General features: G+C 38.2%; 1 protein-coding gene across 1 annotated transcript; it reads right to left on the bottom strand.

The window, feature by feature from the left end:
* Positions 1-2: 2 nt before the first annotated feature.
* Positions 3-19,279, bottom strand: LOC106950555 (envoplakin-like; the record flags this gene model as incomplete). Its single annotated transcript, XM_015037497.1, has 22 exons — positions 19,105-19,279; positions 14,734-14,833; positions 13,422-13,576; positions 13,126-13,249; positions 12,453-12,584; positions 11,451-11,492; positions 10,682-10,843; positions 10,242-10,349; positions 8,817-8,912; positions 8,577-8,687; positions 7,879-8,025; positions 7,581-7,735; positions 7,402-7,499; positions 6,934-7,106; positions 5,830-6,005; positions 5,599-5,737; positions 4,392-4,585; positions 3,991-4,141; positions 2,560-2,643; positions 1,938-2,045; positions 1,766-1,858; positions 3-1,628 (listed from the first exon to the last, which is right to left on the bottom strand). Coding segments are annotated over exons 1-22 (4,233 nt in total), but the record flags the coding sequence as incomplete, so codon positions are not given.
* Positions 19,280-22,962: the final 3,683 nt, after the last annotated feature.

Raw genomic sequence — 22,962 nt, 5'->3', positions numbered from 1 at the left:
ATCTCTCTGAGTTCAGATTCAGCTTGGATCCTTTTTTGGTGCTCATCACTCTCTCTGATGATGCGCTCCTTGTCTTCCAACTTCGTTCTTAGTTGCTGTAACTCCAGATCCATCTGACGGCGACTCGTTACGGCTTCATCAAGCCTCCTACTGAGTCTGTCATGTTCCATTGATTGCCTTGGGTCCTTCTGAAGCCGTACAATCTCCTGGACAACCAGTTTCTGTTCTGGTTTCTGTCTTTCCAAAAGAAGGTATTTGTGTTTGAATTCAAAAACCATCTCCTCAATATTTCGCCTCAGCTGTGCTTCTTCCCGCACACTCCTGCGCAAACGATCAGCTTCCTTCTCCAGCAGTGGATCAGGCTCATACTTTATTAATTCTCTGTTGACCAGTTGGGTCTCTATCTTGGACTTTTCTGCCTTCCATTCATCTCTTTCTTTCTGCAGCTGTCTAACCTGGTCTTCAAGAGAGGTGCACTGGCTGTCTAGGCGGTTCACCTGATCATTTAACCTCTGGATCTCTCGCTCGTTTTCAGGGCTTCTTTCTTCTTTCACCACCTCTTGGGTAACCTCTTTGAATTCTACTTTGGGTTTCTCTGAACGAAGGGTATTCAGATCAGTGGTGACCTGCGTAATCACCTTTTCTAGGTCAGTATTCTGCATATTTATGTCCTGTATTTCTTTGCGAAGACGCTCAATCTCCATCTCTGTATTTGGGTCTATTAGGTATATCTCATTTACAACTTCTTTCACCTCAAAACTTGGCCTCTGGGCTTGAATTTCTCTGTAGCGCTTCTGCAGCTCCATCACTTCTTGAGACAAATGGCTGTTTTCAGATCTCTCTTCCTCCAGGCTTGTTTGGAGCTTGTTGAATTCTGCGATAAGTTCAGGGTCTTGTTCAATCTTTTTCACATTTCTAGCGATGTCTTTAGACTGGATGTTGGGAATCAGCTTCTCAAGGGTGTTAATCTGATTTCTTGTCTGGAAGATTTCATCATTGAGGATCCTGCATTTGTTTTTCTCATCAGAAATTTCAGTCTCAAATGCTCTAAATGCTTTCAAAATCTCTAGATCTCGTTCTGCTTTACCCGCTTCCTTCTTATCCTCTCTCTCGTTCACGGGCGGTTTAATATGGTGGAGAATTGCAATTTCTTTCTTCATTTGGGCTTGCTCCGATTCGTTCATTCGTATTTCATGTCTCATCCTTGGGATCTCATTTCGCATGTTGGCAGCCTCTTCTTCCACTTGAGGATCTCTTTTAAACTCAATCGCCTCTCTAGTCACCATTCGAGGGTATGAGCGTTTAGTGGTGTCTTGCAGATTTCCGATTCTCTCGTTTACCGTCTCAAACTCTGAATGGGTGGAGCTCCGTTTCAGGACTTCAGTGTTCAGTTTGCTCCTAAGGTCAGACAGATCACCTACTTGCAGTGCGTTGTTCTCCTCCACATGCTCCACACCTCGGTGATTCTTAACTCTGCTTTTGAAGGTTTTTAGTTTGGTCTGTGATTGAGCTGTCACTTCATTCTCGTCCACTAATTCCCCAAACAAGCCATCTAACTCAGAGCTACTCTTTTGTTGGTTTTCAAGCTTCGCCTGTTGCTGTGCCACCATCTGAACCTTTTCTTCATTCTGCAGCCGTAAAAACATGATAAGCAGGTTTAAGTACACATTTTCAGATGATTTGCAGTGTAGCTAAATTTGTTTGATCGGTTATGGTATAAATAGTGCAAAGACAAGGTTGACAAATTTTTGACCGTAAGCCTTACTTGAAAAATGAGATTCCTTGCCAAATCGATCTGTTTCTGACGCTGAGCGTTTTCTGCTGTTGCTTCTGCGTAGCGGTTTATCAATTTTTTTTCCTGTGATGAACAAATCTGTAATCAAATTCTTATCTCTTTAAAAAACCATAAATATACAGTAAAGTAATCTGAATGTTACCTCTCTCTGAATAGCATCACTGAATGTGAGGCTATGGGTCATCGTTGGAAGAGGCATCCCGACATCTTCAAGTGTACCGTTGTATTTATTAGCATTTGTCTCATAATCCTGCAGGCATAAAAATGTTACATATGTTATTCCTTCATTTTTAAACATTAAAGATGAAAAAGAACTAAAAAGGCACATCCGAGCGCAAAGAGGAATGGATCGTTTCAGTGTGAACTGAAGCTAAATGTTTCGCACATAAAAAAACAGAAAAGAGGAAGAAGTTGAGTTAAAAAGTTCCTTTGTTTTCTTGTATTTCCTATTTCAGAGTTGTACTGTTACAGAGATATAAAAAGGTTATGAATTTTTATTTTCAATGCAGGATTTGACTAAATTGTTTTTAAAATGTGTACCACACGTTTCCCTGAGTTGGGATGGAGTTTAGGGGAGACAACTTATAAACAAGGTGAGGAAACACATCAGTTTTCAGGTAATTAACCTGCTGTAGTAAACATTATACTTTGTACTTATTAGTAGAGTACTTCAGCTCCAAAGGGGGAAATGTTCCTGGTCTGAGCAACTCTGTACAACTACAAATTGTGAAACGTTTGCAGCTCTGCTTCTGTTTCATTCTTACGCTGAGTATGCACTGCAGATCTTGAGAGAGGTCAACCACTAAGTCCATGTCGTCCTCCTTCTGCTTTAGATCCTTCATCACTCTCTGTGAGTTGAGAAAAGTTGCATTAATCCTTTAAATACTATTTAACTCAATTAAATGATGCACAGATATGATTTATTTTATGTGTAGTGCATCCGGAAGGTATTCACAGTGCTTCACTTTTTCCAAATTGTACTAAATTAATCTCTCTTTTTTTTCTACACACAAAAACCCAATTATGACATTGTGAAAGTTTGAGTGTTTTGCAAATTTATTAAAATACAAAGCCTATAAATCACATTTAAATAAATATTCACAGACTTTGGAATAAGGCTCAAAACTCGGTCCACGAGAAACAAGATTCTCTGGTCTGATGAGACAAAGACTGAACTCTTTGTGAATGAAAGGCGTCATATTTAGAGGAAACTAGATGCACCAATCCCATATTACTATCTGCATCAGTCCCAATGTTGAAAAAAATTATAGATCTGGTATTGGTGACAATGTGACTGATTCACATGGGCAGATCTATTGAGTCTAGCTCTATGGTTTGTGCTCTGAGCTACATGACGCTTCATTATTTATTTTACTTTATATTTAGAATTTCTAATTTCACCCTCTGAACCATTTGAAAGAAGATTTCCTACAGTTTATTTTTCACATGTTTGACTAAGGTACTGTTTTTTTGTCAGCTTCAGTTTATTATTTATTTTCGATTGGCTGTTTTATCAATCAAGTTTATTTGTATTGCACATTTCAGCAGCAAGGTGGTTCAAGGTGCTTTACATGATAAAAACACAACATTACAAAGTTTTAAATTAAACACCATACTGTGAACAAGTAAACAAACATGATGAGTCATCACCAAAATTATGCAACGTTTAATTTATTAAGGCTCAAAAGCAACAGCTGGGTTTTTAGTTATGACTTAAAGGAACTCTGTGTTTCAGCTGTTTTGCAGTTTTCTAGGAGTTTGTTCCAGATTTATGTCGCAATTCTCCTAACTGTGCTGAACAAATTCAAGTTTTGTTGTTTTTACATGTTACAAGCTTGTGAAGTGTGATGTAATGGTGCAGAGTTGTCAAATAAATTTGTAATTAATTTATGTTTGTTTTAAAACATAAAAGTTTTAAGTCAGTTCTGCACTGTTTTGTTGGTCGATGCTGTAAAAGCTGCCTAAGGTGGCTCAGCAAAGTATTAAGCAAGGATGTGAACACTTATGTAAATGTAATTTCTTGGTTTTGTGTTTTTAATAAATGTGGAAAAATCTCCAAAACATTTTTTCCACATTGAAGCAATTGCATGTAGAATTTTGAGGAAAGAGATTAAATTAACAATTTGCAGTAAAGTGGAAAAAGTGAAGCACTGTGAATACTTTTCAGACGTGCACGTCTCTAAGGACTTTCATACCTGTTGGGAGATCTGCTTAGCAGTCACCTGCGACAGCCCATCGTTGATATTTATCTGATTTGTTGGCAGGCTGTCCAAGAAAGAGTTGAGATATTTGCACAGGCTCTGGAACTCCAGGTACGCTGACGAAGCCTCTTGCAAAAGGTTTTCTCTAAAAGATGTCAGGGGAAAAAAAAGATTAATTTTCTCCACATCTTTGCTGTTATCAAATATATTTCTTCTTAAGAACATTAAGTTTTTCTTTTCCTTAAAAGACATTTAGCAACACTTAAAAGTAAACACAGAATTTATGAAATGTTCTTTCACTTTTTGTTACTATCAAACTTAATTTGTTTAACTGGGGATAAACAAATCCCAGTACAGCTAAATTAAATGAACTGAAATCCTCTGGTTTGTCTCACCTTTCCTTCAGCTGGTTGGCAACATTTGTGTAGCGACTCTGCAGCTGTCTGACGTCGTTCCTCTGGTGCTGGATGTCAGGGCAGTACTCCTGGTGGTCTTTCTGCAGGGAGCTGCACAACCTCTCAGTCGCCTCCAAATCCTGATTCAGTTTCGTCATGTCATCCTGGATCCCTGCTACCGATTGCTGCTGGCGCTAAACACAACAAAGGGGACGCCCAAAATAAAATATACACTGTACAGCCAAAAGTTTTGAGTTGTCCCAACTATTCTACTGGCCACAGCTGTAGGTGATTAAAGGTGACCTACCATACTTTATTGAACAGGTTAGGATGTTTCTATGGGCTAGACAAAACATGTTTATTGCATTTTTTGCACAAAATGATTCGACGGTGAGGCTTTAGTCTGTTCAGTTCTGAGTATTTTGAGATGTTTTAGGGCGTCTTGTCACTTTAAATCCAACTCAACGTTTACACTCAAACGTAAAAATGGCTGCAAACAGATACACAATTATGCAATTGTACATCTTTGAAAAGCAGAAGTGGAGCCTCCTGCACAACCAACAAGAATGGGGCAAGTGGTTTCTGGATGGCAAGTCATCAACAAAACACCTGTGTTTTCCAGCAGCCATTGTACAGCACATAGTGGTAGAACTAAATGTGCTGGAACTCTGCTGGGGATGGGGTTGGGGTAAACTGATAATATGACTCAACAATAAGGAGGTTTTTGAAATGGTTCATTAACTTATTCCCCAAAAACAGCCAGCTTTTAGGGAATAAAAAGCGCTGAAAACTACACTTTTTTTAAGCGTTTGGGCTGTTTTTAGAAGCAACTGAGACCAAAATGAAAGTATAATAAAATACAAAATATGAAAATATGAATATTTTGCCCAATACATCCCATTTAAACGTCAAGTCATGCAGACTGCTTCTACAAACATTTGTAAAAGATTGGATCTCTCTCAGGAGCTAAGTGAACTCAAACTTTGAGAGGATGTCATCTGTGCAAAAAGTCCAGCCTAAATATTCCACATTTAACTGAGGAAACGACAACAACTCAGACATGAAGACTCCAAAAACTGATGGAAAGTCTTATTAGAAGAAACTGTTGTAACTGCAAAGGTTTCCCTGTCAAAGCCTTTGTCTTAAAAACAGTTTGTGTGTTTGTGCAGAAGCTAATAGTGATACAGTCTGCTGTAGATATCCTCACCTGAATGTCTTCAGTGTGAGTTTGAATTGCATTTGGTATGTCAGGAATTTGACCGTCTTCACTGAGGTTTCTCTCAAGCCCATAAACAAGATCGTCCACCTTCTGAATTTGACTCTCCAGGCTGAGAGACGCATTCGCTCTGAGAGAAACAGGTAAAAACAGCAAGCTGTGATCTAAAAAGCCTAAACTTTATAAATACTACCACTGCTAATAATAATAATGCAAACTTACTTTTTACTGTAGAGATCCGCCAGAGCGGCTAAGCTATCGTGCTTGTTGCTAGCAGCACTCAGTCTGAGTTGCAGTCCAGACATGATGCTGCTGGACTCAGCAGGGAGGAAAGGCTGCAGGTCGGCCTCTGCAGTCTGAATCTGCTGCTCCAGAGCCTTCAGCGCCTCGGCAGCTCGCTGTATAAAACAAATATGATTTAGAAGAATTGTGAATTGTTTCACAATCCTCTGAAGTTAAGCCTGGTGCTTGTGCGCACTTTTTCCTTCCACTCATCTTTCCATGAACATGTTGAATGCAACACTGAACTCCAAAAACACAAAATTATACCAAGTATTTTGTCTATTTTCTAGTGCAAATACCTTAGTAAACTTGAAATAAGACAAATCTGGCTAAAAAGTAACTTTTCAGCAAGATATAGGAGCTTGTTTAAAGTCAATAAATTTTTCATATTGATTTTAAAAAGTACTAGTTCCTCTGGCAGATTATTTCAATTATGGCATGGGAAAAATGTTGTATCGTAAGTGAAATAATAATAACAGAGGAAGTAGTACTTCTTAAAAATCGATATGAATAAATTGTTGACTTAAAACAAGCTCATATAACTTGCTGAGAAGTTACTTGTAAGTCGGTTTTGTCTTGTTTTAAGTGTATTAAGATATTTGCGCCAAAAACTAGATAAAAATATATTGTAAGATTTTGTGTTTTTGCAGTGCGCAGCAATGCAATTTAATGGCTTCTTCTTCTTGCGAAGTGAGTCGGTGACTGTCTGCTTTAAATTTAATGATATAACATTTCTTCATGAAGAAAGGTCTTCTTTTTTAATTGGTTTGATATCTATTTAAAATAAACAGATGAAATAAATCCTTCTGTATGGTTAAAGTCTAAATATAAAAAATTTAATTACTCGAAATGAATGAACTTTTAAAGACATTTCAATTTACTTAGTGTACCTCTAAGTGTCACAATCCGTATCAGCATGCAATAAAATGAACTCTGTGAAAATAAAGCTACATTTTTTTCTCCCCATGAACTAAATTTAAATATAATCAGATCCCTAACGAGAGTTTCTTCCCTCTGAAACCATCGGTGTTTGTGTCGACTCACCTCCTGCTCTCTCAGCTTCTTGGCCAGATCTCTGGCTGGGTCGGTGCGGCTCACCGGGGTTCGCAGGCGGCTCAGCAGGCCCTGCTCCGTGTCGGCCAGGTCGGAGTCCAGCTGGTCCAGCTGCTGAGCCACAGCTGCCAGTTTGGGGTCTTGAGGAGCTGAAGAAACTGGAACTGAGTGAAGAAACAGTAAAATTGCCTTCTGATTAATCTGACCTAAAAAAACAGGGACGTCTTTGTGTCAGTCGGTAATTACTCATTGAAATGGGTAGAAATCCTATATGAGGTTCCTCAAGGTTCAATTCTGGGACTCCTCTCATTTAACATAATAACTGTATTATGTTTTTAATGGTGTACAGCACTTTGTTGCTGAACTGTGCCATACAAACAAACTCTTCTTGGTCTCTGAGGCGTTTTAATCTGCTCACAGATTAAACATCATGACGGTAAAGAAGTGAAAGACAAACACCTGACTGCTGAGCGTTACAGACATCTGATCTGCGGTTCTTCAGGGACGCTGCCAGAGCTGCTCTCTTTTCCTTGATTTCTGCCAGCTCACTCTCCAAACTGAAAATACAAACACAACGAGTATAGTACATGTTTTAATAGCAATACTTTCCATTTCCAATGCAGCTTTCCATTACTTACGAGTCAACTTTATCAATGGCGTCTGGGTCAGGAGGTGAGATCAGGAAGCAAACTCCTGGGAAAGTTTCAGTTTCTCCATCAGCTGAGATTACGTCCCAGTTCTCGTTGTCAGAGAGGGATTTCAGGGTGAACGTTTCCCCTCTGGACAGAGAACCCTAATGGCGCAAAAATGAAGTCAAATTATCATTTTAAGGAGGTCTGAAAACAATAAATCAGGCTGAACAATTACAGAAAGAATCTCAACACTCAGTCTTGTGAGTTTTGCTTAAAGAAGATTCAATAAAAATGCATTTTGGACCTGGTTAGTCTCCCAGTCACACAGCGACTTCACTGCGATGGGAGTGTTGGAAGAAACGCGACGCAGCTTCAGAGGGGAGATGGTTGAACTTCGTCTCCTCAGGTCGGTCAGCAGCTGCTCACAGTTCTGCACCGTCTTCTCTTCTCCCTACAGAGAAGCAAAGCCAGTTGTCTATTGATTTTCATCAGCTGACCGCCCATTTCTTGCTTTTATACGTTTCTTTTCAATGTATTTTCATCTTGACTCGTGTTATTTTGTCTGCGATTCCCCCTAATTTCACCACAACCTATTGCCTCCTAGTGAGCCGTACAAAAATCATAGCCTTTTATAACAATGTACCAAACCAGTCCCTCCAGAAAGTCGTGATTCACTGATTGTTCACAAATTTTCCACTGACTCGCAATTTTCACCAGTGATCCCAACTTTTTCTGCAAATCTGACCAATCACCTTATTTTCTGTATTTCCTTCACTGTAAAATGTTTGAGCCGCATTTAGTTGTGTCTACTATCTTCTACTCTTTGAGTCAAATAAATGTAGCCAGTTTTATATTTTGAGCCTAAATGTGAGTTTGTGAAAAATAAACTTACAGCAGTAAGTTGTGTTAACTTTTTATCAATTTTGCAAACCTCCAAGAGTTGAATAAACTAGAGTTTTTCTCAGTTTTTCCTCCCGCTTTACCTTCTTGCTTTCATCTTACCTCCATCTGCAGAAGTGTCTTTGAGTTACTCTTCTGACTGACAGACTCTGGGGCCAAAGTGGTGCTGAGTTCAGTCAGTGTCTCTGACAGCTCCTCAGTGTCCATTTGAAACTGGAAGAAAATGGTACAAAAATATTCATGTTGTGGTTTGAGAGAAGCTAAAAACACGTTGGACCGCTAAAAACATTGTCCATGCAATAGCATGTCCTCCTATTACATACTTTTACCATATTTTCTTACCTTTTTGAATTCATCCACGTTTTCCAGATGTGTTTCCTGACAAATGCAGAGATTCAGGAACTTCTGCCATTCGGTTCTCACCATTTCCATTTGGGCCTTAAAGTAAAGAATCAGACTGCATTAAATAAACATTCAATCTTAAAGTTTAACTCAGGTGAAATCTTTAAAGGGGCCATATAAAGCAATGTCTACTTCTTGCACATTTCTACGTCCAATTGGGTGTCAACGGCTTCTAGAAGCAACCCAAACACTAGAAAAACACCCAGATGTTTTATGGAAATAAGTTAATGTTTTTTGGTGGCTGGAAAATGAGCCGATTTCAAGGTCAAATTGTCACCAACTGCTCCTTAACCTATTGACCCTTTGCACGTGACGTCACTCTCTTCGAAACTCCGCCCACTCCGCCATGATGGATGTCAAAACAACCAATGCGCTCCTATAAACCGGTCAAAAAACGCAGCTCTGGTAGCCTAATATCGCTTTTATTTAGTTGATTTCGCAGTAAAATGGTCATAGGATGCTGCGCGGTCAATAGACAAGGGTGAAAACCAAACTTGTCATTTTATTAATTTTTAATGAGGGAAGATGTGGCGGCGATGGATAGCAGCCGTTAATCATCCCTCGGTGTAACCGGGGATTTGCAGCGAACACTTTTTACAAAGTAAACATCTCATTATGGCGAATGGACGAGTCGAACTATCAGTAACCATGGAAACAATGCCCCGCCATCATGTAGCCTAGCATGTACAAAAAAAAAACCTGGTCTTCTGCACGTTTTTAATGCTGCTCCGGTGTAAAGGGAGACGCTCTTTATGACTTAATGACATAAATCATGTGCTGTGAATTCAGGCAAAGCCGATCATTTGATCAACATGTCAGGACGGAGGAGGTATGGGTCGGTTTCTAAGCTAGCTGTTTCCGACATCCATCATGGCGCTTCGAATGATTCAGTGACGTAGTTGCAAAGGGTTAAGAAGTGAAAGCCAACACCGTTACGAGCCCAGCCTCGTTACCTAGCAACCCAAACGGAACTCCGGCACGTTTGGTAAGCTAACTTTACTGCTGTACAATAGCTGCTAGAAAAGACAAGTGTTTTGTTGTTAACTTATCTTTGATCTTCAAAGATGTAATGTTGTACAATTGTACGTCTCTTTGCAGCCATTTTCTTATGACTCCAACTCAACTCAGCGTTTGAGTGTAAACGTTGAGTTGGGGGGCGTGGACAGCAACGAATAGTTTGGATTTAAAGTGACAAGAGGCTCTAAAACAGTTAATTCTGAAGGGAGCAAACTGAGATGTCATTATCTGAGAATGGTTTTGTGCTAAAAAAAAATGTAATGAATATGTTTTTTATAGCACATAGACATATCATAACTTGTTAAAGGACGCATAAGCCAGGTCTCCTTTTTAGACTGACTTCAGTACCTGTATTGTTTCGCTGGCCGGGTGGTTCAGTTCGATGAGCCTTTCTCCTTCATCCTGGAGTCTGTTCACTTCACTCTCATGGAACAAAAGACCGTTGTTCTTGAAGTTCTGATTGGGAATAAGTCAAAGCTTTTATATCTACTGTTACAGCGAGATGCTAATTGAACTATTTTTCATTTAACTAATGCTTAACAGATTCTCTAACTTCTGTCTTAAAAGCTTAAGGTTTCTAAACCCCTCTGTTGAACTTCCTTTGCTTTATTTTGTTTAAGAAGTCCTAACTAGGGTGTTATTTTTATCTGTTTATAATGTTTATGACAAAGAATCTGCAGTTGAAACATTATGAACACCCTACAGGTGGGTAAAAATTATTTTATTTAATAAAACAGCATTACAGCAGAATTAAGAGATATTAAAACCAAATTTTGATTTGCTCTGACCTCATAGTGCCTGCGGATGTCAGGAGGATGCAGCATTTGATCGCTCCAGTCCTGCTTCTTGATCTTTTCCTGTTCTTCTCTCAGGAAGTTCAGCTGCCTGCTGCAGCCCTGCATGTAGTCGTAGAGGCTGTTCAGGTAGTGGCGCCGCCACTTGGAGTCGTCCTCAGAGACAAAACCAGCAAAACAAAATTCAATCTCAAAGGTTAGGCTGTATTTTCATTTTTATTCATGAAATACCTCTAAAAACAACTACAGAGTGTTAGAAAAAGAAAACAAAACTCAGAAATTTTAAGATTAATCTATGAAATATTTCAGAACAAACAAGAAAATTTCTGAGTTTAAAGAGTCAAAAGAATTGGTGGAAAAAAACTCAGGAACTTTGACATTAATCTATGAAATATTCCAGAAAAAACAAGAAAAGTCCAAAAGAATTGCTAGAAAAAACTTTGACATTAATCTCAGAAATTTTCTACAAAAAACTTTGAACTTTTTGGAGTTTTCAAACTCAAAAATTTCCTTGTTTTTCCAAGAGATTTTTTTAAGCAAAATTGCACATTTTGAAACTCAAAAATTTCTGTTTTTCTACAACATTTTTTAATTATTCTTGAAATTTCTGAGTTTTTTCTAGCAAAGTTTTGACTTTTCAACTTTTGTCTTTTTTAGAAACTTTCTTAGATTTGTTTTGGCTAAATTTACTCCTCCTTTTTTAATATGCTGTTTTAAAAAACAGACTGACCCTAAACCTAAAATAACAAAAAAAGCAACTTACCAGCAGGTTGTTATATTGTTTCTTAAAGACAGCATATTTCTCCTGAAAAATAAAAAAGACAGTAACACATAACATTAATTGTCTCTACCAAGATTTTACTGAGAGTGAAGAAGATGAAAAAGCTTTATTTTTATTGGCAAAGGTCACTTATTTGTTCAGTCATAGTTGCGGCTACAGCTTAAAACATTGATTTTAGATGTATTTGTTGTAAAATAAACACGTTTCCATCACACCTTACTACTTCTGATATGAGGAGCGGCCATATTGAATGCGACATCTGTTTCATAAATTATTACTGATATTTCTAACTCAAAAGTCAGAATTTCCCATTTTCAACTATGACTGGGACGCAGAAAATGTCCCAGTCGTACTCCTTTAACTCCTTTAACTCCTTTAACTTTTTCACATTTTTGTCATATTGCAGAAACTTCTCTGTATCTGGAAGGCTGGTGTTTGGTGAGAGAAATCCACCAGTTTATGATTTAATCTCAGTCTAAATGCAGAGTTTCTGTGAAGGACGGCACACAAATCAGGGAGAAACAATTTAGGCAGATTTAAAATTAGGGTCAGGTAATACAGTCTTGGCAAGGAGAGGAATAAGATCCACAGAGTCCAGAATCCATTTATCTGCTCCATATATCTGTTTTTTATGGCAGAGCTGTTGTTGACAGAAAGCCATAAAATGTTTGCAGTTTGTCAGAAGCTTTGTAGTGAATATTCCTGTATTAAAGAGACCTAAGTCCATTTGAATCTCTAGACTTGTTAGCATATATTCTCAATACAATTTTATTTTCGCAAAAACAAACGTCAGATAATAATTCAGTTTCTCAGATTTTTATTTGTAAAAAAATACTAAAATTGTTTTATCTTTTTTTTTTGTCACTTTGCAGTTAAGCACTGTTCTGAGTGGCTATGAGGAACCAAAAATGTGAAAAGGTCCCATATGTCTGAATACTTTGCCAGTCAACATAAGTGCTATTGTGTTGAAATAAGCATGCCGACCTTGCTGCCTGCAGAGCTGACACAAAGCTGGGAGCTGTAAGCCTTTATCTCTTTATGCAGGATGCTGTGAGCAGCAATCTGCTTCTCCAGGTCGGCCATGGTGGGGCCGTAATCCTCTCTGTTCAGCTCTTTCTGAAAGCAAAAAGCACAAGAACAGCCCAGTTCATGAAAATGCTCAAACCTTGTCAAATTCTACAGGGTCACAGTATCTCAGAGTGAGATTCTTTAAAGCTGCAGTATGTAACGTTAATAAAAAAATATGTTTTTTACATATCTTGTCACCATGTTGTGACAGTATAAAACACATAATCTGTGAAAAATAATCAAGCTTCTCTGTGTTTTCCCAGTGCTAACTGCAGAAATATGCCACTCAGTCAGAAACAACCAATCAGAACCAGGAGGAGGGTGTTAGCGCTGTCAATCACCCTCCTGTACACTGTAAAACATTTGAAGGTGGTTCAACTTGAAGATGAAATGAATGATTTTTATCTATACAGCAATAATAGCTTGAACAGGAGGTGGAAGAGATCAATCTTTTCACAGATTTACTGTTTCACTATGATAGATTTAATAAATATGAAAAAATATATATTTTTGTAAAAGTCACATACTGCAGCTTTAAATTCAAAGATCGCCACCAGTGTGAAGAGCTCTGATGTTTCTCTACACTTACTTGCTTCTGGGTCAAAATGGGCCCCCAGTTAATTATGGGCATCAGCGACACGTCGTCAATCTGGTCATAGATGTCTCTGTAGAAGGTGCAGTCCTTCAGCCACCGCTCATGAAGGTGGCTTATACTGGAAAGTCACACAAAGAACAGTAAAATATCTATTAAATTATGTCATTTATATGCTTATGTTTTGGCCTGGTGCTTTAGTTTGATCATATTGGCCAAAACTGGAGGAAATCAAATGTCTCTGAATCAGTTCTTTGTGATTAAACACCAGTATGTCCATCCAATGTTCTCACTCATTTTCAATCTCTTTGGCTTGAGGATGTTTGAGCTTCTTGGCTTTATCGACGTCCAGAAACAGATCCTTCAGCAGGTTCTCTGCCTTGCTCAGTTTGGTCGATATCTCAGTTTGATGTTTAAATGGAAGGTCTTTCTTCTCATTTTCAACATCCTGATAAAATCACAACACAGAGAAACAGATGGTTTGATGTGTATTTTGTTTATTCATGCTGGTATCACCATAATCATTTACAGTTTAAACATGCTAAAATAAGTTTTCTAATGTTTTTTTGTATTGATCATGAATCAAACCATATGCATGTACTCTGATGATATGTACGCTGTATAGTTGGATTTAAAACATGTTTTTCGGTACTTCATGGCAGTTCTGTGGGATCCCTGTGTGCTGGCATGAACTGAACAAATAGACATAAGCTTTGGATTTTACATGAAGCTTTTCTGTGTAATGAAAACTAATTATAAAGGTCAGTTCAGGGATCCAGAATAAGTCTTAGTGAAAACTATAAAAACAGTAAAAACAAACTGCAAAAACACAAAATCTTACCACATAATTTTACTCAAGTATTTGGTACAAATATCTTTGCATACGTGAAATAAGACAAAATGAACTTACATGTAACTTTTCAACAAGGAATAAGAGCTTGCTTTAAGTCAATAATTTCTTAGTATTCCTTTAAAAATGTCTTTGTTCCACTGTCAGACTATTTCACTTATAAAAAGACATTTTCACGTGTTTTTAGTGAAATAATCTGCCAGTGGAACCAGAACTTTTTAATCAATATTAAGGAATTATTGACTTACAACAAGCTCCGATTTCTTGCTAAAAACTTACTTGTTAGTTACTTTTGTCTTATTTCAAATGTACTTAAATATTTGCACCAGAAACTATACCGAAATACTCTGCAGTGAGTAGAAAAAGTCAGTTTAAAAAGCGTAAAGTTCCTCAAAACATTTTATTTATAAATGCCTTATAAAAGCCTTCTGTCAGCGAATCAGCTAAATAACTTATGCTGATGTTAAAGTTTGTTACGTTTCCATGAGGCCCGTTTGTCAGATTAAAAGTACATTTGAGAATAAAAACATTTAAATATAAGCTCACTTTTCTGTTTTAAATATAACTTTTATGAATGGTTTGATGTAATATCCTCATGTTAAATGTTATGTTTTCATTACCTGTAAGGAGAAAACATCCATCTGTGTGTAATTAATCTACATACAGTGTTTCAGTAGGTGATGATAAATGTCATTTTCAGCACTGTTCCAGCTAAATGGATCTGTGTATTTGGTGGCGGATCTGGTTTTTCTCACCACAGCCAGCATCTCTTCTGACTTCAGGATTTCTTTCTCCACCTGGTCGGCGTTCGATTGCATCTTGGAGATCAGCAGAGCCAGGCTGCTTGCCTGCGTCCTGCAGGGAGGAAATCACAGGTTCAGATAAAAACTGAGAGACATTTGGTTCAGTCTTTTCAAAATCATCCGTCTAAGTGACCAGGCTTTCTAAAACAGTAACTTACAACACTGTTTTGTGACTTTTCTAGTCTGTAGGAAACAGTAAATGGAAAAGACAAAGAGCAGGTTTGGTTGGGAATAAGTTAGAAGATGTCAACATTTATTCTTTCTTACAAATATCGTTCAGTTCTTTTGAATGAATGACAAAACAGCTTGAAACATTTTTATTTTTGTTCACACTGCTGTGTGAGCATTTTAGCTTTACATGAAATTGAAAAGTATGTAAAACTTAAGAAGTTAGACCAAAAATATCTGTTTAAAATCTCATTATTGACCAAATTCCTCCCTTCAAAACTCTTTATATAAAATAGGAACTAATTTATTGGTATTTTACTCCATTTATATTTTTGTGTTTTTACCTTTGAGTTTGAAGAAAACTATCAAAAAGAAATATTCAGATTCCAGTGTAAGGAAAATGAAAATATAACACTACCGCATGTCCTTTTACCGAAGTAGACATTGAAAAATAGGCTAAATGTATGACTTTATTCATATTTAAGCCACTCGAATTAAGGGAAAATAATGGACACGTGTTGTTTTGCGGATACAATGTAAAGACTGTTTTCTGCAAACTGAATAAATAATCTTTTCCACTGGTTGATCTCTATACTAAAGCAAAGGATGTCATTTTTTTTGTGACACTCCAGTCCAGCAGGTGGCAACAATGTGTATTTAAGCTGCCCGCAACCGTCACCAGTTATTTCAAAAGAAGAAGCAGTGACAGCAGAAACATCAAACGGGAGATGGAGAAAGTAGAGCATGTAATAATTTATTGTGATAAATAAAAGGTGAATAGAGAAAAATTAAATCAAGAAATATGGTGTGGAGTGAAGAGTTAAACATGACAAAATAAATAAAACAATTGTTTTTAGACAAAATGGGATAATATAGAAGAATTTATTAAGAAAAATATTCCGGCACAAGTAGATGGCGATAATACATGTAAACGCTGGATGTCACCCCACCGCCATTAGACGAAGAAGAAGAAGAGGATATAGCAACACCGGCTAGCATAAGCTAAGACGATTAGCACTTATGGGGAAAATGCAAAGAAAATGGTGTAACTGAGAAGTTAATAGGAAGGGGAAAAAGCGACATTTATAAGTTGAATTCACAATTGACCGAAATATTCAGCAGCAGATCTACGGCAAAAGTTTACATTGATACTAGAATCACATAAATTAGTAAAGAGCAAAGTGTGAGCCATGTGAAGGTAGGACGGCCATCTGTGATGATGAAGGATAGGAACTTAAGATAAAGATAGAGTACATTTATATATAGTTGTGTGAATTGTGACAAAGAGTGGATCACTTTTTTTACATGGTTACTCTCTTCATTGTAGGTCGCTGCACATTATTTTAATATTTGAAATAAGACAAGATGCGCATATACCCTGTAAGTCATGTGCATTGCATATCACATAAAAAATATGGACCACCATGACTAGTTTTTGGTCCCAGTTCAGCCCAGTCCTATATATGCATAGGCCTGTTAATTAATCACATGATTAATTAAAACAAACGCAATCATTTTCATTTGCTTGATTTATTGTTTTTCTATTTTCTCTCTTTCTTTCTACCAAAAACTGGATGATAAGAGTCTTCAGTCTGGTGCTTTGGTCAGTTTGGACAATTTTGTATACAGAGACTTAATAATTCATTTTATTTGTTGTTTCTGTTTATTTGTTTTGGATATTTAAAATGTCTTCCAGTTCCAGTGTTAAATGGTCATTAGAATGTAAAGTTTATTGATATTTAAGAATCTGTTCTTGTATTATTTTAACATTACCCTTATATTAATTGAAAATGGTGTCATAGCAACAATATTATTGTTTATTGCAAGAAATTACAGGACTATTTATAATCTAGCAAAATTTGTTATCGTGACAGTCCTATATATAAATCCACTGTTTGTTGCTTGGCTGGCTCAGGACTGTGAGATTCTTGCAACAAATAGTATATTCTAAGCTTTTCTACCTAATCGGATCTAACTGATAAAACTCCGCCGTTCACACTAAGCAAATGACAGATCAGCCAGCTATCATTTAACAGGCAATGCTAATGAGCTAATGAGGCCTATGGAAAATGCATTCATAACATCTAGGTTTGTTTTTGCGAAGCTGTGATGAGTAGAAACAAATATTGACACACCCAGACGCCCAAGTTTGTTCGCTGATACTACCACCATTTCGTTCTGACCTACCCTGAGGATGAGGGGGGGAAATAAAATATTTCAGTACAATTTTAAAATACTTGTGAATTCTGATTGGTGGTTCATTGCCTGCTAGCCAAGTTGCACCAAACCTTAAGCTTTCCCCTTAACTGGCACCTACATGGAGTAACATAAGAGCAGGTAGTGGTAATGATCCAACAAACAACTCCACCTCACTGCTACCTGCTTACTCTTAGAGTAATCTTAGCTGAAGTCTTTGTACCAGAGCAGCTGCTTATGTTGAAGGGAGTTTCCTGAGTGTGAAAGCAAAGGCACTGACTCACAGGATGTCCAAATAACAGCAGCACACACACACACACACACACACACACACACACACACACACACACACACAACACACAGATCTGCACTCCACTTGTTTCCATTTAAAAAAGAGAGAGAAGGTGACAAAAGGTGTGGGTAGCAATATTAGCAGGGATGGTAGTAAAATACACAGATACACACCAATAAAAACAATGTTGATAATTAATCCAAATATCAAGTTACTAAAATGCTGGAAACAAGGATTGTGACAGATCAGCCAGCTATAAAATAGCAGCAAATCATGCAGTTTTTTTTTTTTGTCTTTTTCAAATCAGATGAGAACAAACAGTAAAACGTATTTGTCCTGATTATCATGAGGCTTCTTCGTTGACACGACACACTGTGGTTGGTCAACAGTGATGCCATCTTCATGGCAATTTAATTGGAAACACACTATAACATAGGTATATGTACTTTACATCTTTACTGTTGAGGCAGTTCAAGATTTCCCTCTTACAATGTTGACTGTAAACATGTTTTATGTGTTTGTGTGCAGCAGCACCAAGATCTTCAGCTGACATCTTTTTTAGTTCAACGCCAAACGCAGCTTAGCCCATAGCTATTCATACATACAGATTTAGATTTAATTGTTTCTGATTGGAAATGACACAAACATTTCCCAAAAGACAAAAAAGTATGTAAATTCTAGTTTCCATTTACATTCTTACAAAAGCAACTCCAAAAAAAGATTTATACTGAATAATTATTGAAACATAGTTTATTGACATTACTTCAATCAAACATCACTTTTAATAGCTGACCAGCTTTTTAATTTTGATTTCTACTTGTACTGTTGATGCAGATTTCTTTAAGCTAAGCAGGGTTTTACCCAGAAAGCTTGCTGTGCTCGGTGGTTGGGGCGCTAGGGCAGTCATCCAGCAGTTCGCCGTGTTTTTGAGTTAATAAATGTTTAAAGTTGACAGGACATTTGAAAATATCACTTGATAATTATGTGTTATTGGAAGACTGGAAGATTAATACCTAAACCCTAAAAATAAAGTGTTTAAAAAAGAAAACTGTTAAAAAAAACAACTAAAATAAGTAAACTATGCTTAGGGGGCACAAGTAAAGCCTGGTGGCCCGTCAGGCTTATAATGCACTGGGGGAAAGCCTGGCTAAGATTTAAATCTTTTAAGTTGGAAGGCCTCCCTGCCATCACCCTAATCTTTAGGTCCCTGTACAGATTCTCTATCAGACTTAATTCCTGGCTAAACCAATCCAAAATGGCAACATTACAGTCAGATGAAATATACTAATAAAATTGAGCTTAACTGTTTTGGAAAGAAACATGCTTTGTTTGAACCACTTTGGGGTTCTGCAATGCCAGAAAAGATGGATAAATCTTGAAATATTTTATTGTATTTGTGCCACTTGATCCTCTAACTTAGGTACATATGATGTCAGGCTCTGACTTTCTCCATCCCTGCAGACTAACTTCACACAGAGTCACTGACTTTCTTTAACATTTCTGCCGGTTAAGTAATCGTAGAAACGGAAAGAAGCCGTCTTAACACCCAGGAAACATGAAACACTCCCATTCTGGAAAACAACAGGAAGGGGATGCATGACTGGAATTCATGCAAATCATAATTAATACAGAGCTGGATGTATTAATTATCCAGAGGAAAAACTCACTTGTTGATACTGCCTGAGCCCTTCGGCGAGCCGTCCTTGGTTTTCTTCGACTTTGACATCGCGGAGGAGGTGGAGATCCTAAGAAAGCTTCACCGTCTCAGTCGTACAGTTTCTTTGTCTTCAGCTTCCACCTTGTCTCCCTCTCTTTCTCTGTCTTTGGTTGTTCTTAAAAACACACAAACACTCTGACACATGAGCCAGTGCAGCTCTAAACACTGCTGACTCCTCCCAGACAGGGTAACAGGTGTGTTAACACCCAGGTATCCTTGTGGAAGAAGACTAGACTGACCTGTTCTTCACACTGCCCCTCTGTTTGTCCTCCTCCTTGTTTTCCTTTTCATAGGGGTTCATGACTGTCTGATCTTGGACCAGCACTTCTCAAACTACTTGGCAAGCTTTCCCTTAATAGGAAAAAACGATGGCAATGAAGTTTTATTTTCTATCATTCTACAATTGGCCTTCACTTAAATTACTTTTAAAAAGACACCATCCTTACAAGCAAACTACAACTTTTTAGTAAATGCCTATGCAGCTCTAGAGGTGATGACGGACTGCCCTTAAGGCCATGGAGGTTAACCAAGTTAATTTATTCAATCTTTCTAACTTACTTGTAGTCACACAAAAAGTAAAGTAGGAATTGAAGAGAAATATCAACCAAAACAGTCCATAATGTCAAAGCCATCATCTCAGACCAAAGTATTTAACCACCTATGTGACCTTTACCTCTTTCTTTGATCAGTGCTCAGACTTTAGCTGCTCTTTGAGGTTTTTAGGGACCGTAATTGCAATATGTTGACCTTCTGAAGATGCCTTTTGGTGGCCAGTTGAAGCTTCCTGTAGCCTGATCTTAAAAATGTAGAGTAAGGGTTTTACTGAGACCAAAGAGGAAGAATCCTTCCCCTGTGTGAGGAAGGGCCAAAAAGGCATCATTCTCTGTTTAGCTGATTTAAAAAACGCCGTAGTGGTAAATCTTTTTGCAAGGAATAAATACAGAGAAACACTAAAATACTCCTGTGTCTCAAATGTGATTGAATCTTATTTCTTGGCGTATCTTTGCTCGTATCTTTACTGTGACTCTGAATCGCTGCTTATATCCAGGCTTAGTGGAAGATTTACCCAACTGACACTTAAAGTATGAACATTAATCTTTATACAATACTGTCCTTGTTAAAGTATCCTAGGATTTGTAGTTTGCTGGCCTATTTAGTCACTGGCGCTGTTTTTCACTATAAAATATTTTGTCAATACTTAGGGTTGCCACCCGTCCCTTAAAATACGGAACCGTCCCGTATTTTGCTGTCACATGTTGCGTCCCGTATTGAACCGATACGGGACGCAATTTGTTCCGTATTCTACAGATGGTTATCTGTAATAATAAAGAATTGGTCCCCGAGAGCTGTTCCCTTGCAGCAAGGAGGTTCTGGNTTTGATTCCCGGCCCCAGTNTGTCTGCATGGAGTTTGCATGTTCTGCCTGTGCATGCGTGGGTTTTCTCCGGGTACTCCGGTTTCCAGTCCAAAAACATGACTGTCAGGTTAATTGGCCTCTGTGTTGCCCTGTGACAGACTGGCGACCTGTCCAAGGTGTACCCCGCCTCTCGCCCGGAGCGTTAGCTGGAGATTGGCACCAGCACCCCTCCCGACCCCACTAAGGGACAAGGGTCTAAAGAAAATGGATGGATGGTCCCCGAGAACTTTATATAGTAGGCTGCCCCAGTCATTGTTTCACTCACAGTGTTGGTGTTGCTATATTGTGTTCAACTGCTTTCTGGGTAACACGGACCGACACGCTGCCACCGCAGTGGTTTCTCAAATTAAGGTGAAGCAGCTACCATGAAGTAAAGAAAGAAACAGTGAAGGCTATATTTAGAAGGATGTTTAAGCAACTGTCATTGCTTGCATTTTTTTCCTAACAACATGGATGCTGCTGGATTCTCGGAAATGCTGAAAACAGGTGGTAGTTTAACGAGAAAACATCCAGAAGTTTCCCTCTACCACCACTACCCATCCGTTTTTCCTTTTCAACCTGGTATGCTGATGTTTGCCCCTATGCTTAACTGTGTTGCTGGTACAAACATTGTGCTTCTTCGGAGTTCCATCATGGAGCAAAGTAGCTTCTTCATGGACAGGAATTATAAACTGGAGTTACATAACCTGATTCTGTAACTTGATCATTGTCTTTATGAATTTAGCTGTGCTGTACTTTAGCTCTAAGGGCAACAGCACTCCAGCCTCTACAGCTGTTGCACTGTTCAGTAATTATTTTGTCCCCCTTAATGTTTTTTTTTTTTTTTTTGCCTGTTTGATTTAATGCCTGATTTGGGCATTCAACAGAGAAATTTCCATGTTTTGAAGGTCCTTTCCTGGGTTTTCTCACTGCCTACGATTATGTAAACTGTATTTATACAGCACCTTTCACAGTAAGAGTGCAACATGTTTGTGACTACATTTTCATCACTGGTGTGTGGATAGTTCTATTTACTGTTCTTTCCTTGATTGGCCCTGAGATGGAAAGTTGAAAGTGTCTCTCATACAACGGCTTCCAGAACAGATTCCAAGCTTTATTGTGAGTCTACACGATTAAGTGAAAATTGCAAAAGACAGGATGAATGGCTTTTGATGTGAAATTTTGTGATAAATAAAATAAAGCCATGGAAGTGACTAGTGGTTCTCTTTAGGAAGTGTTCACATAAATAAAGTTTCTCCCACTTATCACATGTTGGATTGGGGATGTAACAAGTCCAAAGAGTGAGACTATTCTAGGATACCCCAAGACCTTAATCCCAAGCCGGTCTTTCACTCCTGTCTTGAATCACTCTTCTTCCTTGTCCAAAATGTTTTCATTTCTGTCTGTGTGAGAACAGTCAGGGGGGACTGAGAATCTACACCAAGTCCCCTAACAATCAATCAACAGTGACATCGTGACCCTTCAAATCGGTTGTTCTCAGAAAGCATTGCCAATGAACGTAGAGTGTGAGGAGCAATTTGCTATAAAGACACAAATAGTTTGGACTCACAATCAAGCTTTGAATGTCATTTAGCCATATCCCATAACGACAATGTCCAGTGTAACAATATAGTGAAGGTCACCTAACCTTCACTATACCATCTTAAATCACTGAAATCAGCTTTGTCTGACTTCAAGGGCCTGACAATGATAAAAGGTACATAATTTTTTGTCTTGCATGAGTCAGAAAGCATTTTCACTCAACAACAGTGGCGCAAAAAGTGGGTATGCAGCGCATGCAACGCATAGGGGCGCAGCACCAGAGGGGGCGCCAAAATCCCATCTGGAGGGGGCGGCGCGCCGATTATGATTTCCCATACACTTCAGCGCGCCTTAGGCTCCTTCACCTCACGCACATGATGAGGTAAATGTAGCGCGAGTTTCACCCTCTCACCCCTCGCCTGGGGGGGGGATTTATGTTCTCGCATCCACCTGAACAATGTGCAGTTGCGCAACTGCTCGACAATGAACTTATGAGCCTCAGTGTTGTTCTAGGATGAATGTTCTTCCACACTGAGCCAGATTTATGGGTGAAGACACTAGCTGTAGTATCAAGGACAGTGCCATGCAACAGACACTGTGGTCACCAGAGGAGGTTTTGAAGGTAGTCAATACAAAACTGCCCTACCCTTTGTGAATGGTAGTGTGATACACCAAAAGTACCTGAATAACCTCATTAATCCAGTCACCGTACCTCTCCACGACTTAAACAGACTGGATTTGATACATATTGATGATAATGCATCAACTCAATGTAGGAGACAATAAAGACTCATAGAGGGTTGACTGTTAAACAATTAAATATGTACCTATAATATTCAAAATCCAATCAGTCTCATGAATTGTATTGTTT

The sequence above is a fragment of the Poecilia latipinna genome, unplaced genomic scaffold (assembly GCF_001443285.1).
Source record: "Poecilia latipinna isolate Pla-1442-1.1 unplaced genomic scaffold, P_latipinna-1.0 Scaffold25, whole genome shotgun sequence".
In the NCBI taxonomy this organism is placed as follows: domain Eukaryota; kingdom Metazoa; phylum Chordata; class Actinopteri; order Cyprinodontiformes; family Poeciliidae; genus Poecilia; species Poecilia latipinna.
Note: the sequence above shows the minus strand (reverse complement) of the source record. Positions and strands in the feature narration are given on the sequence as shown.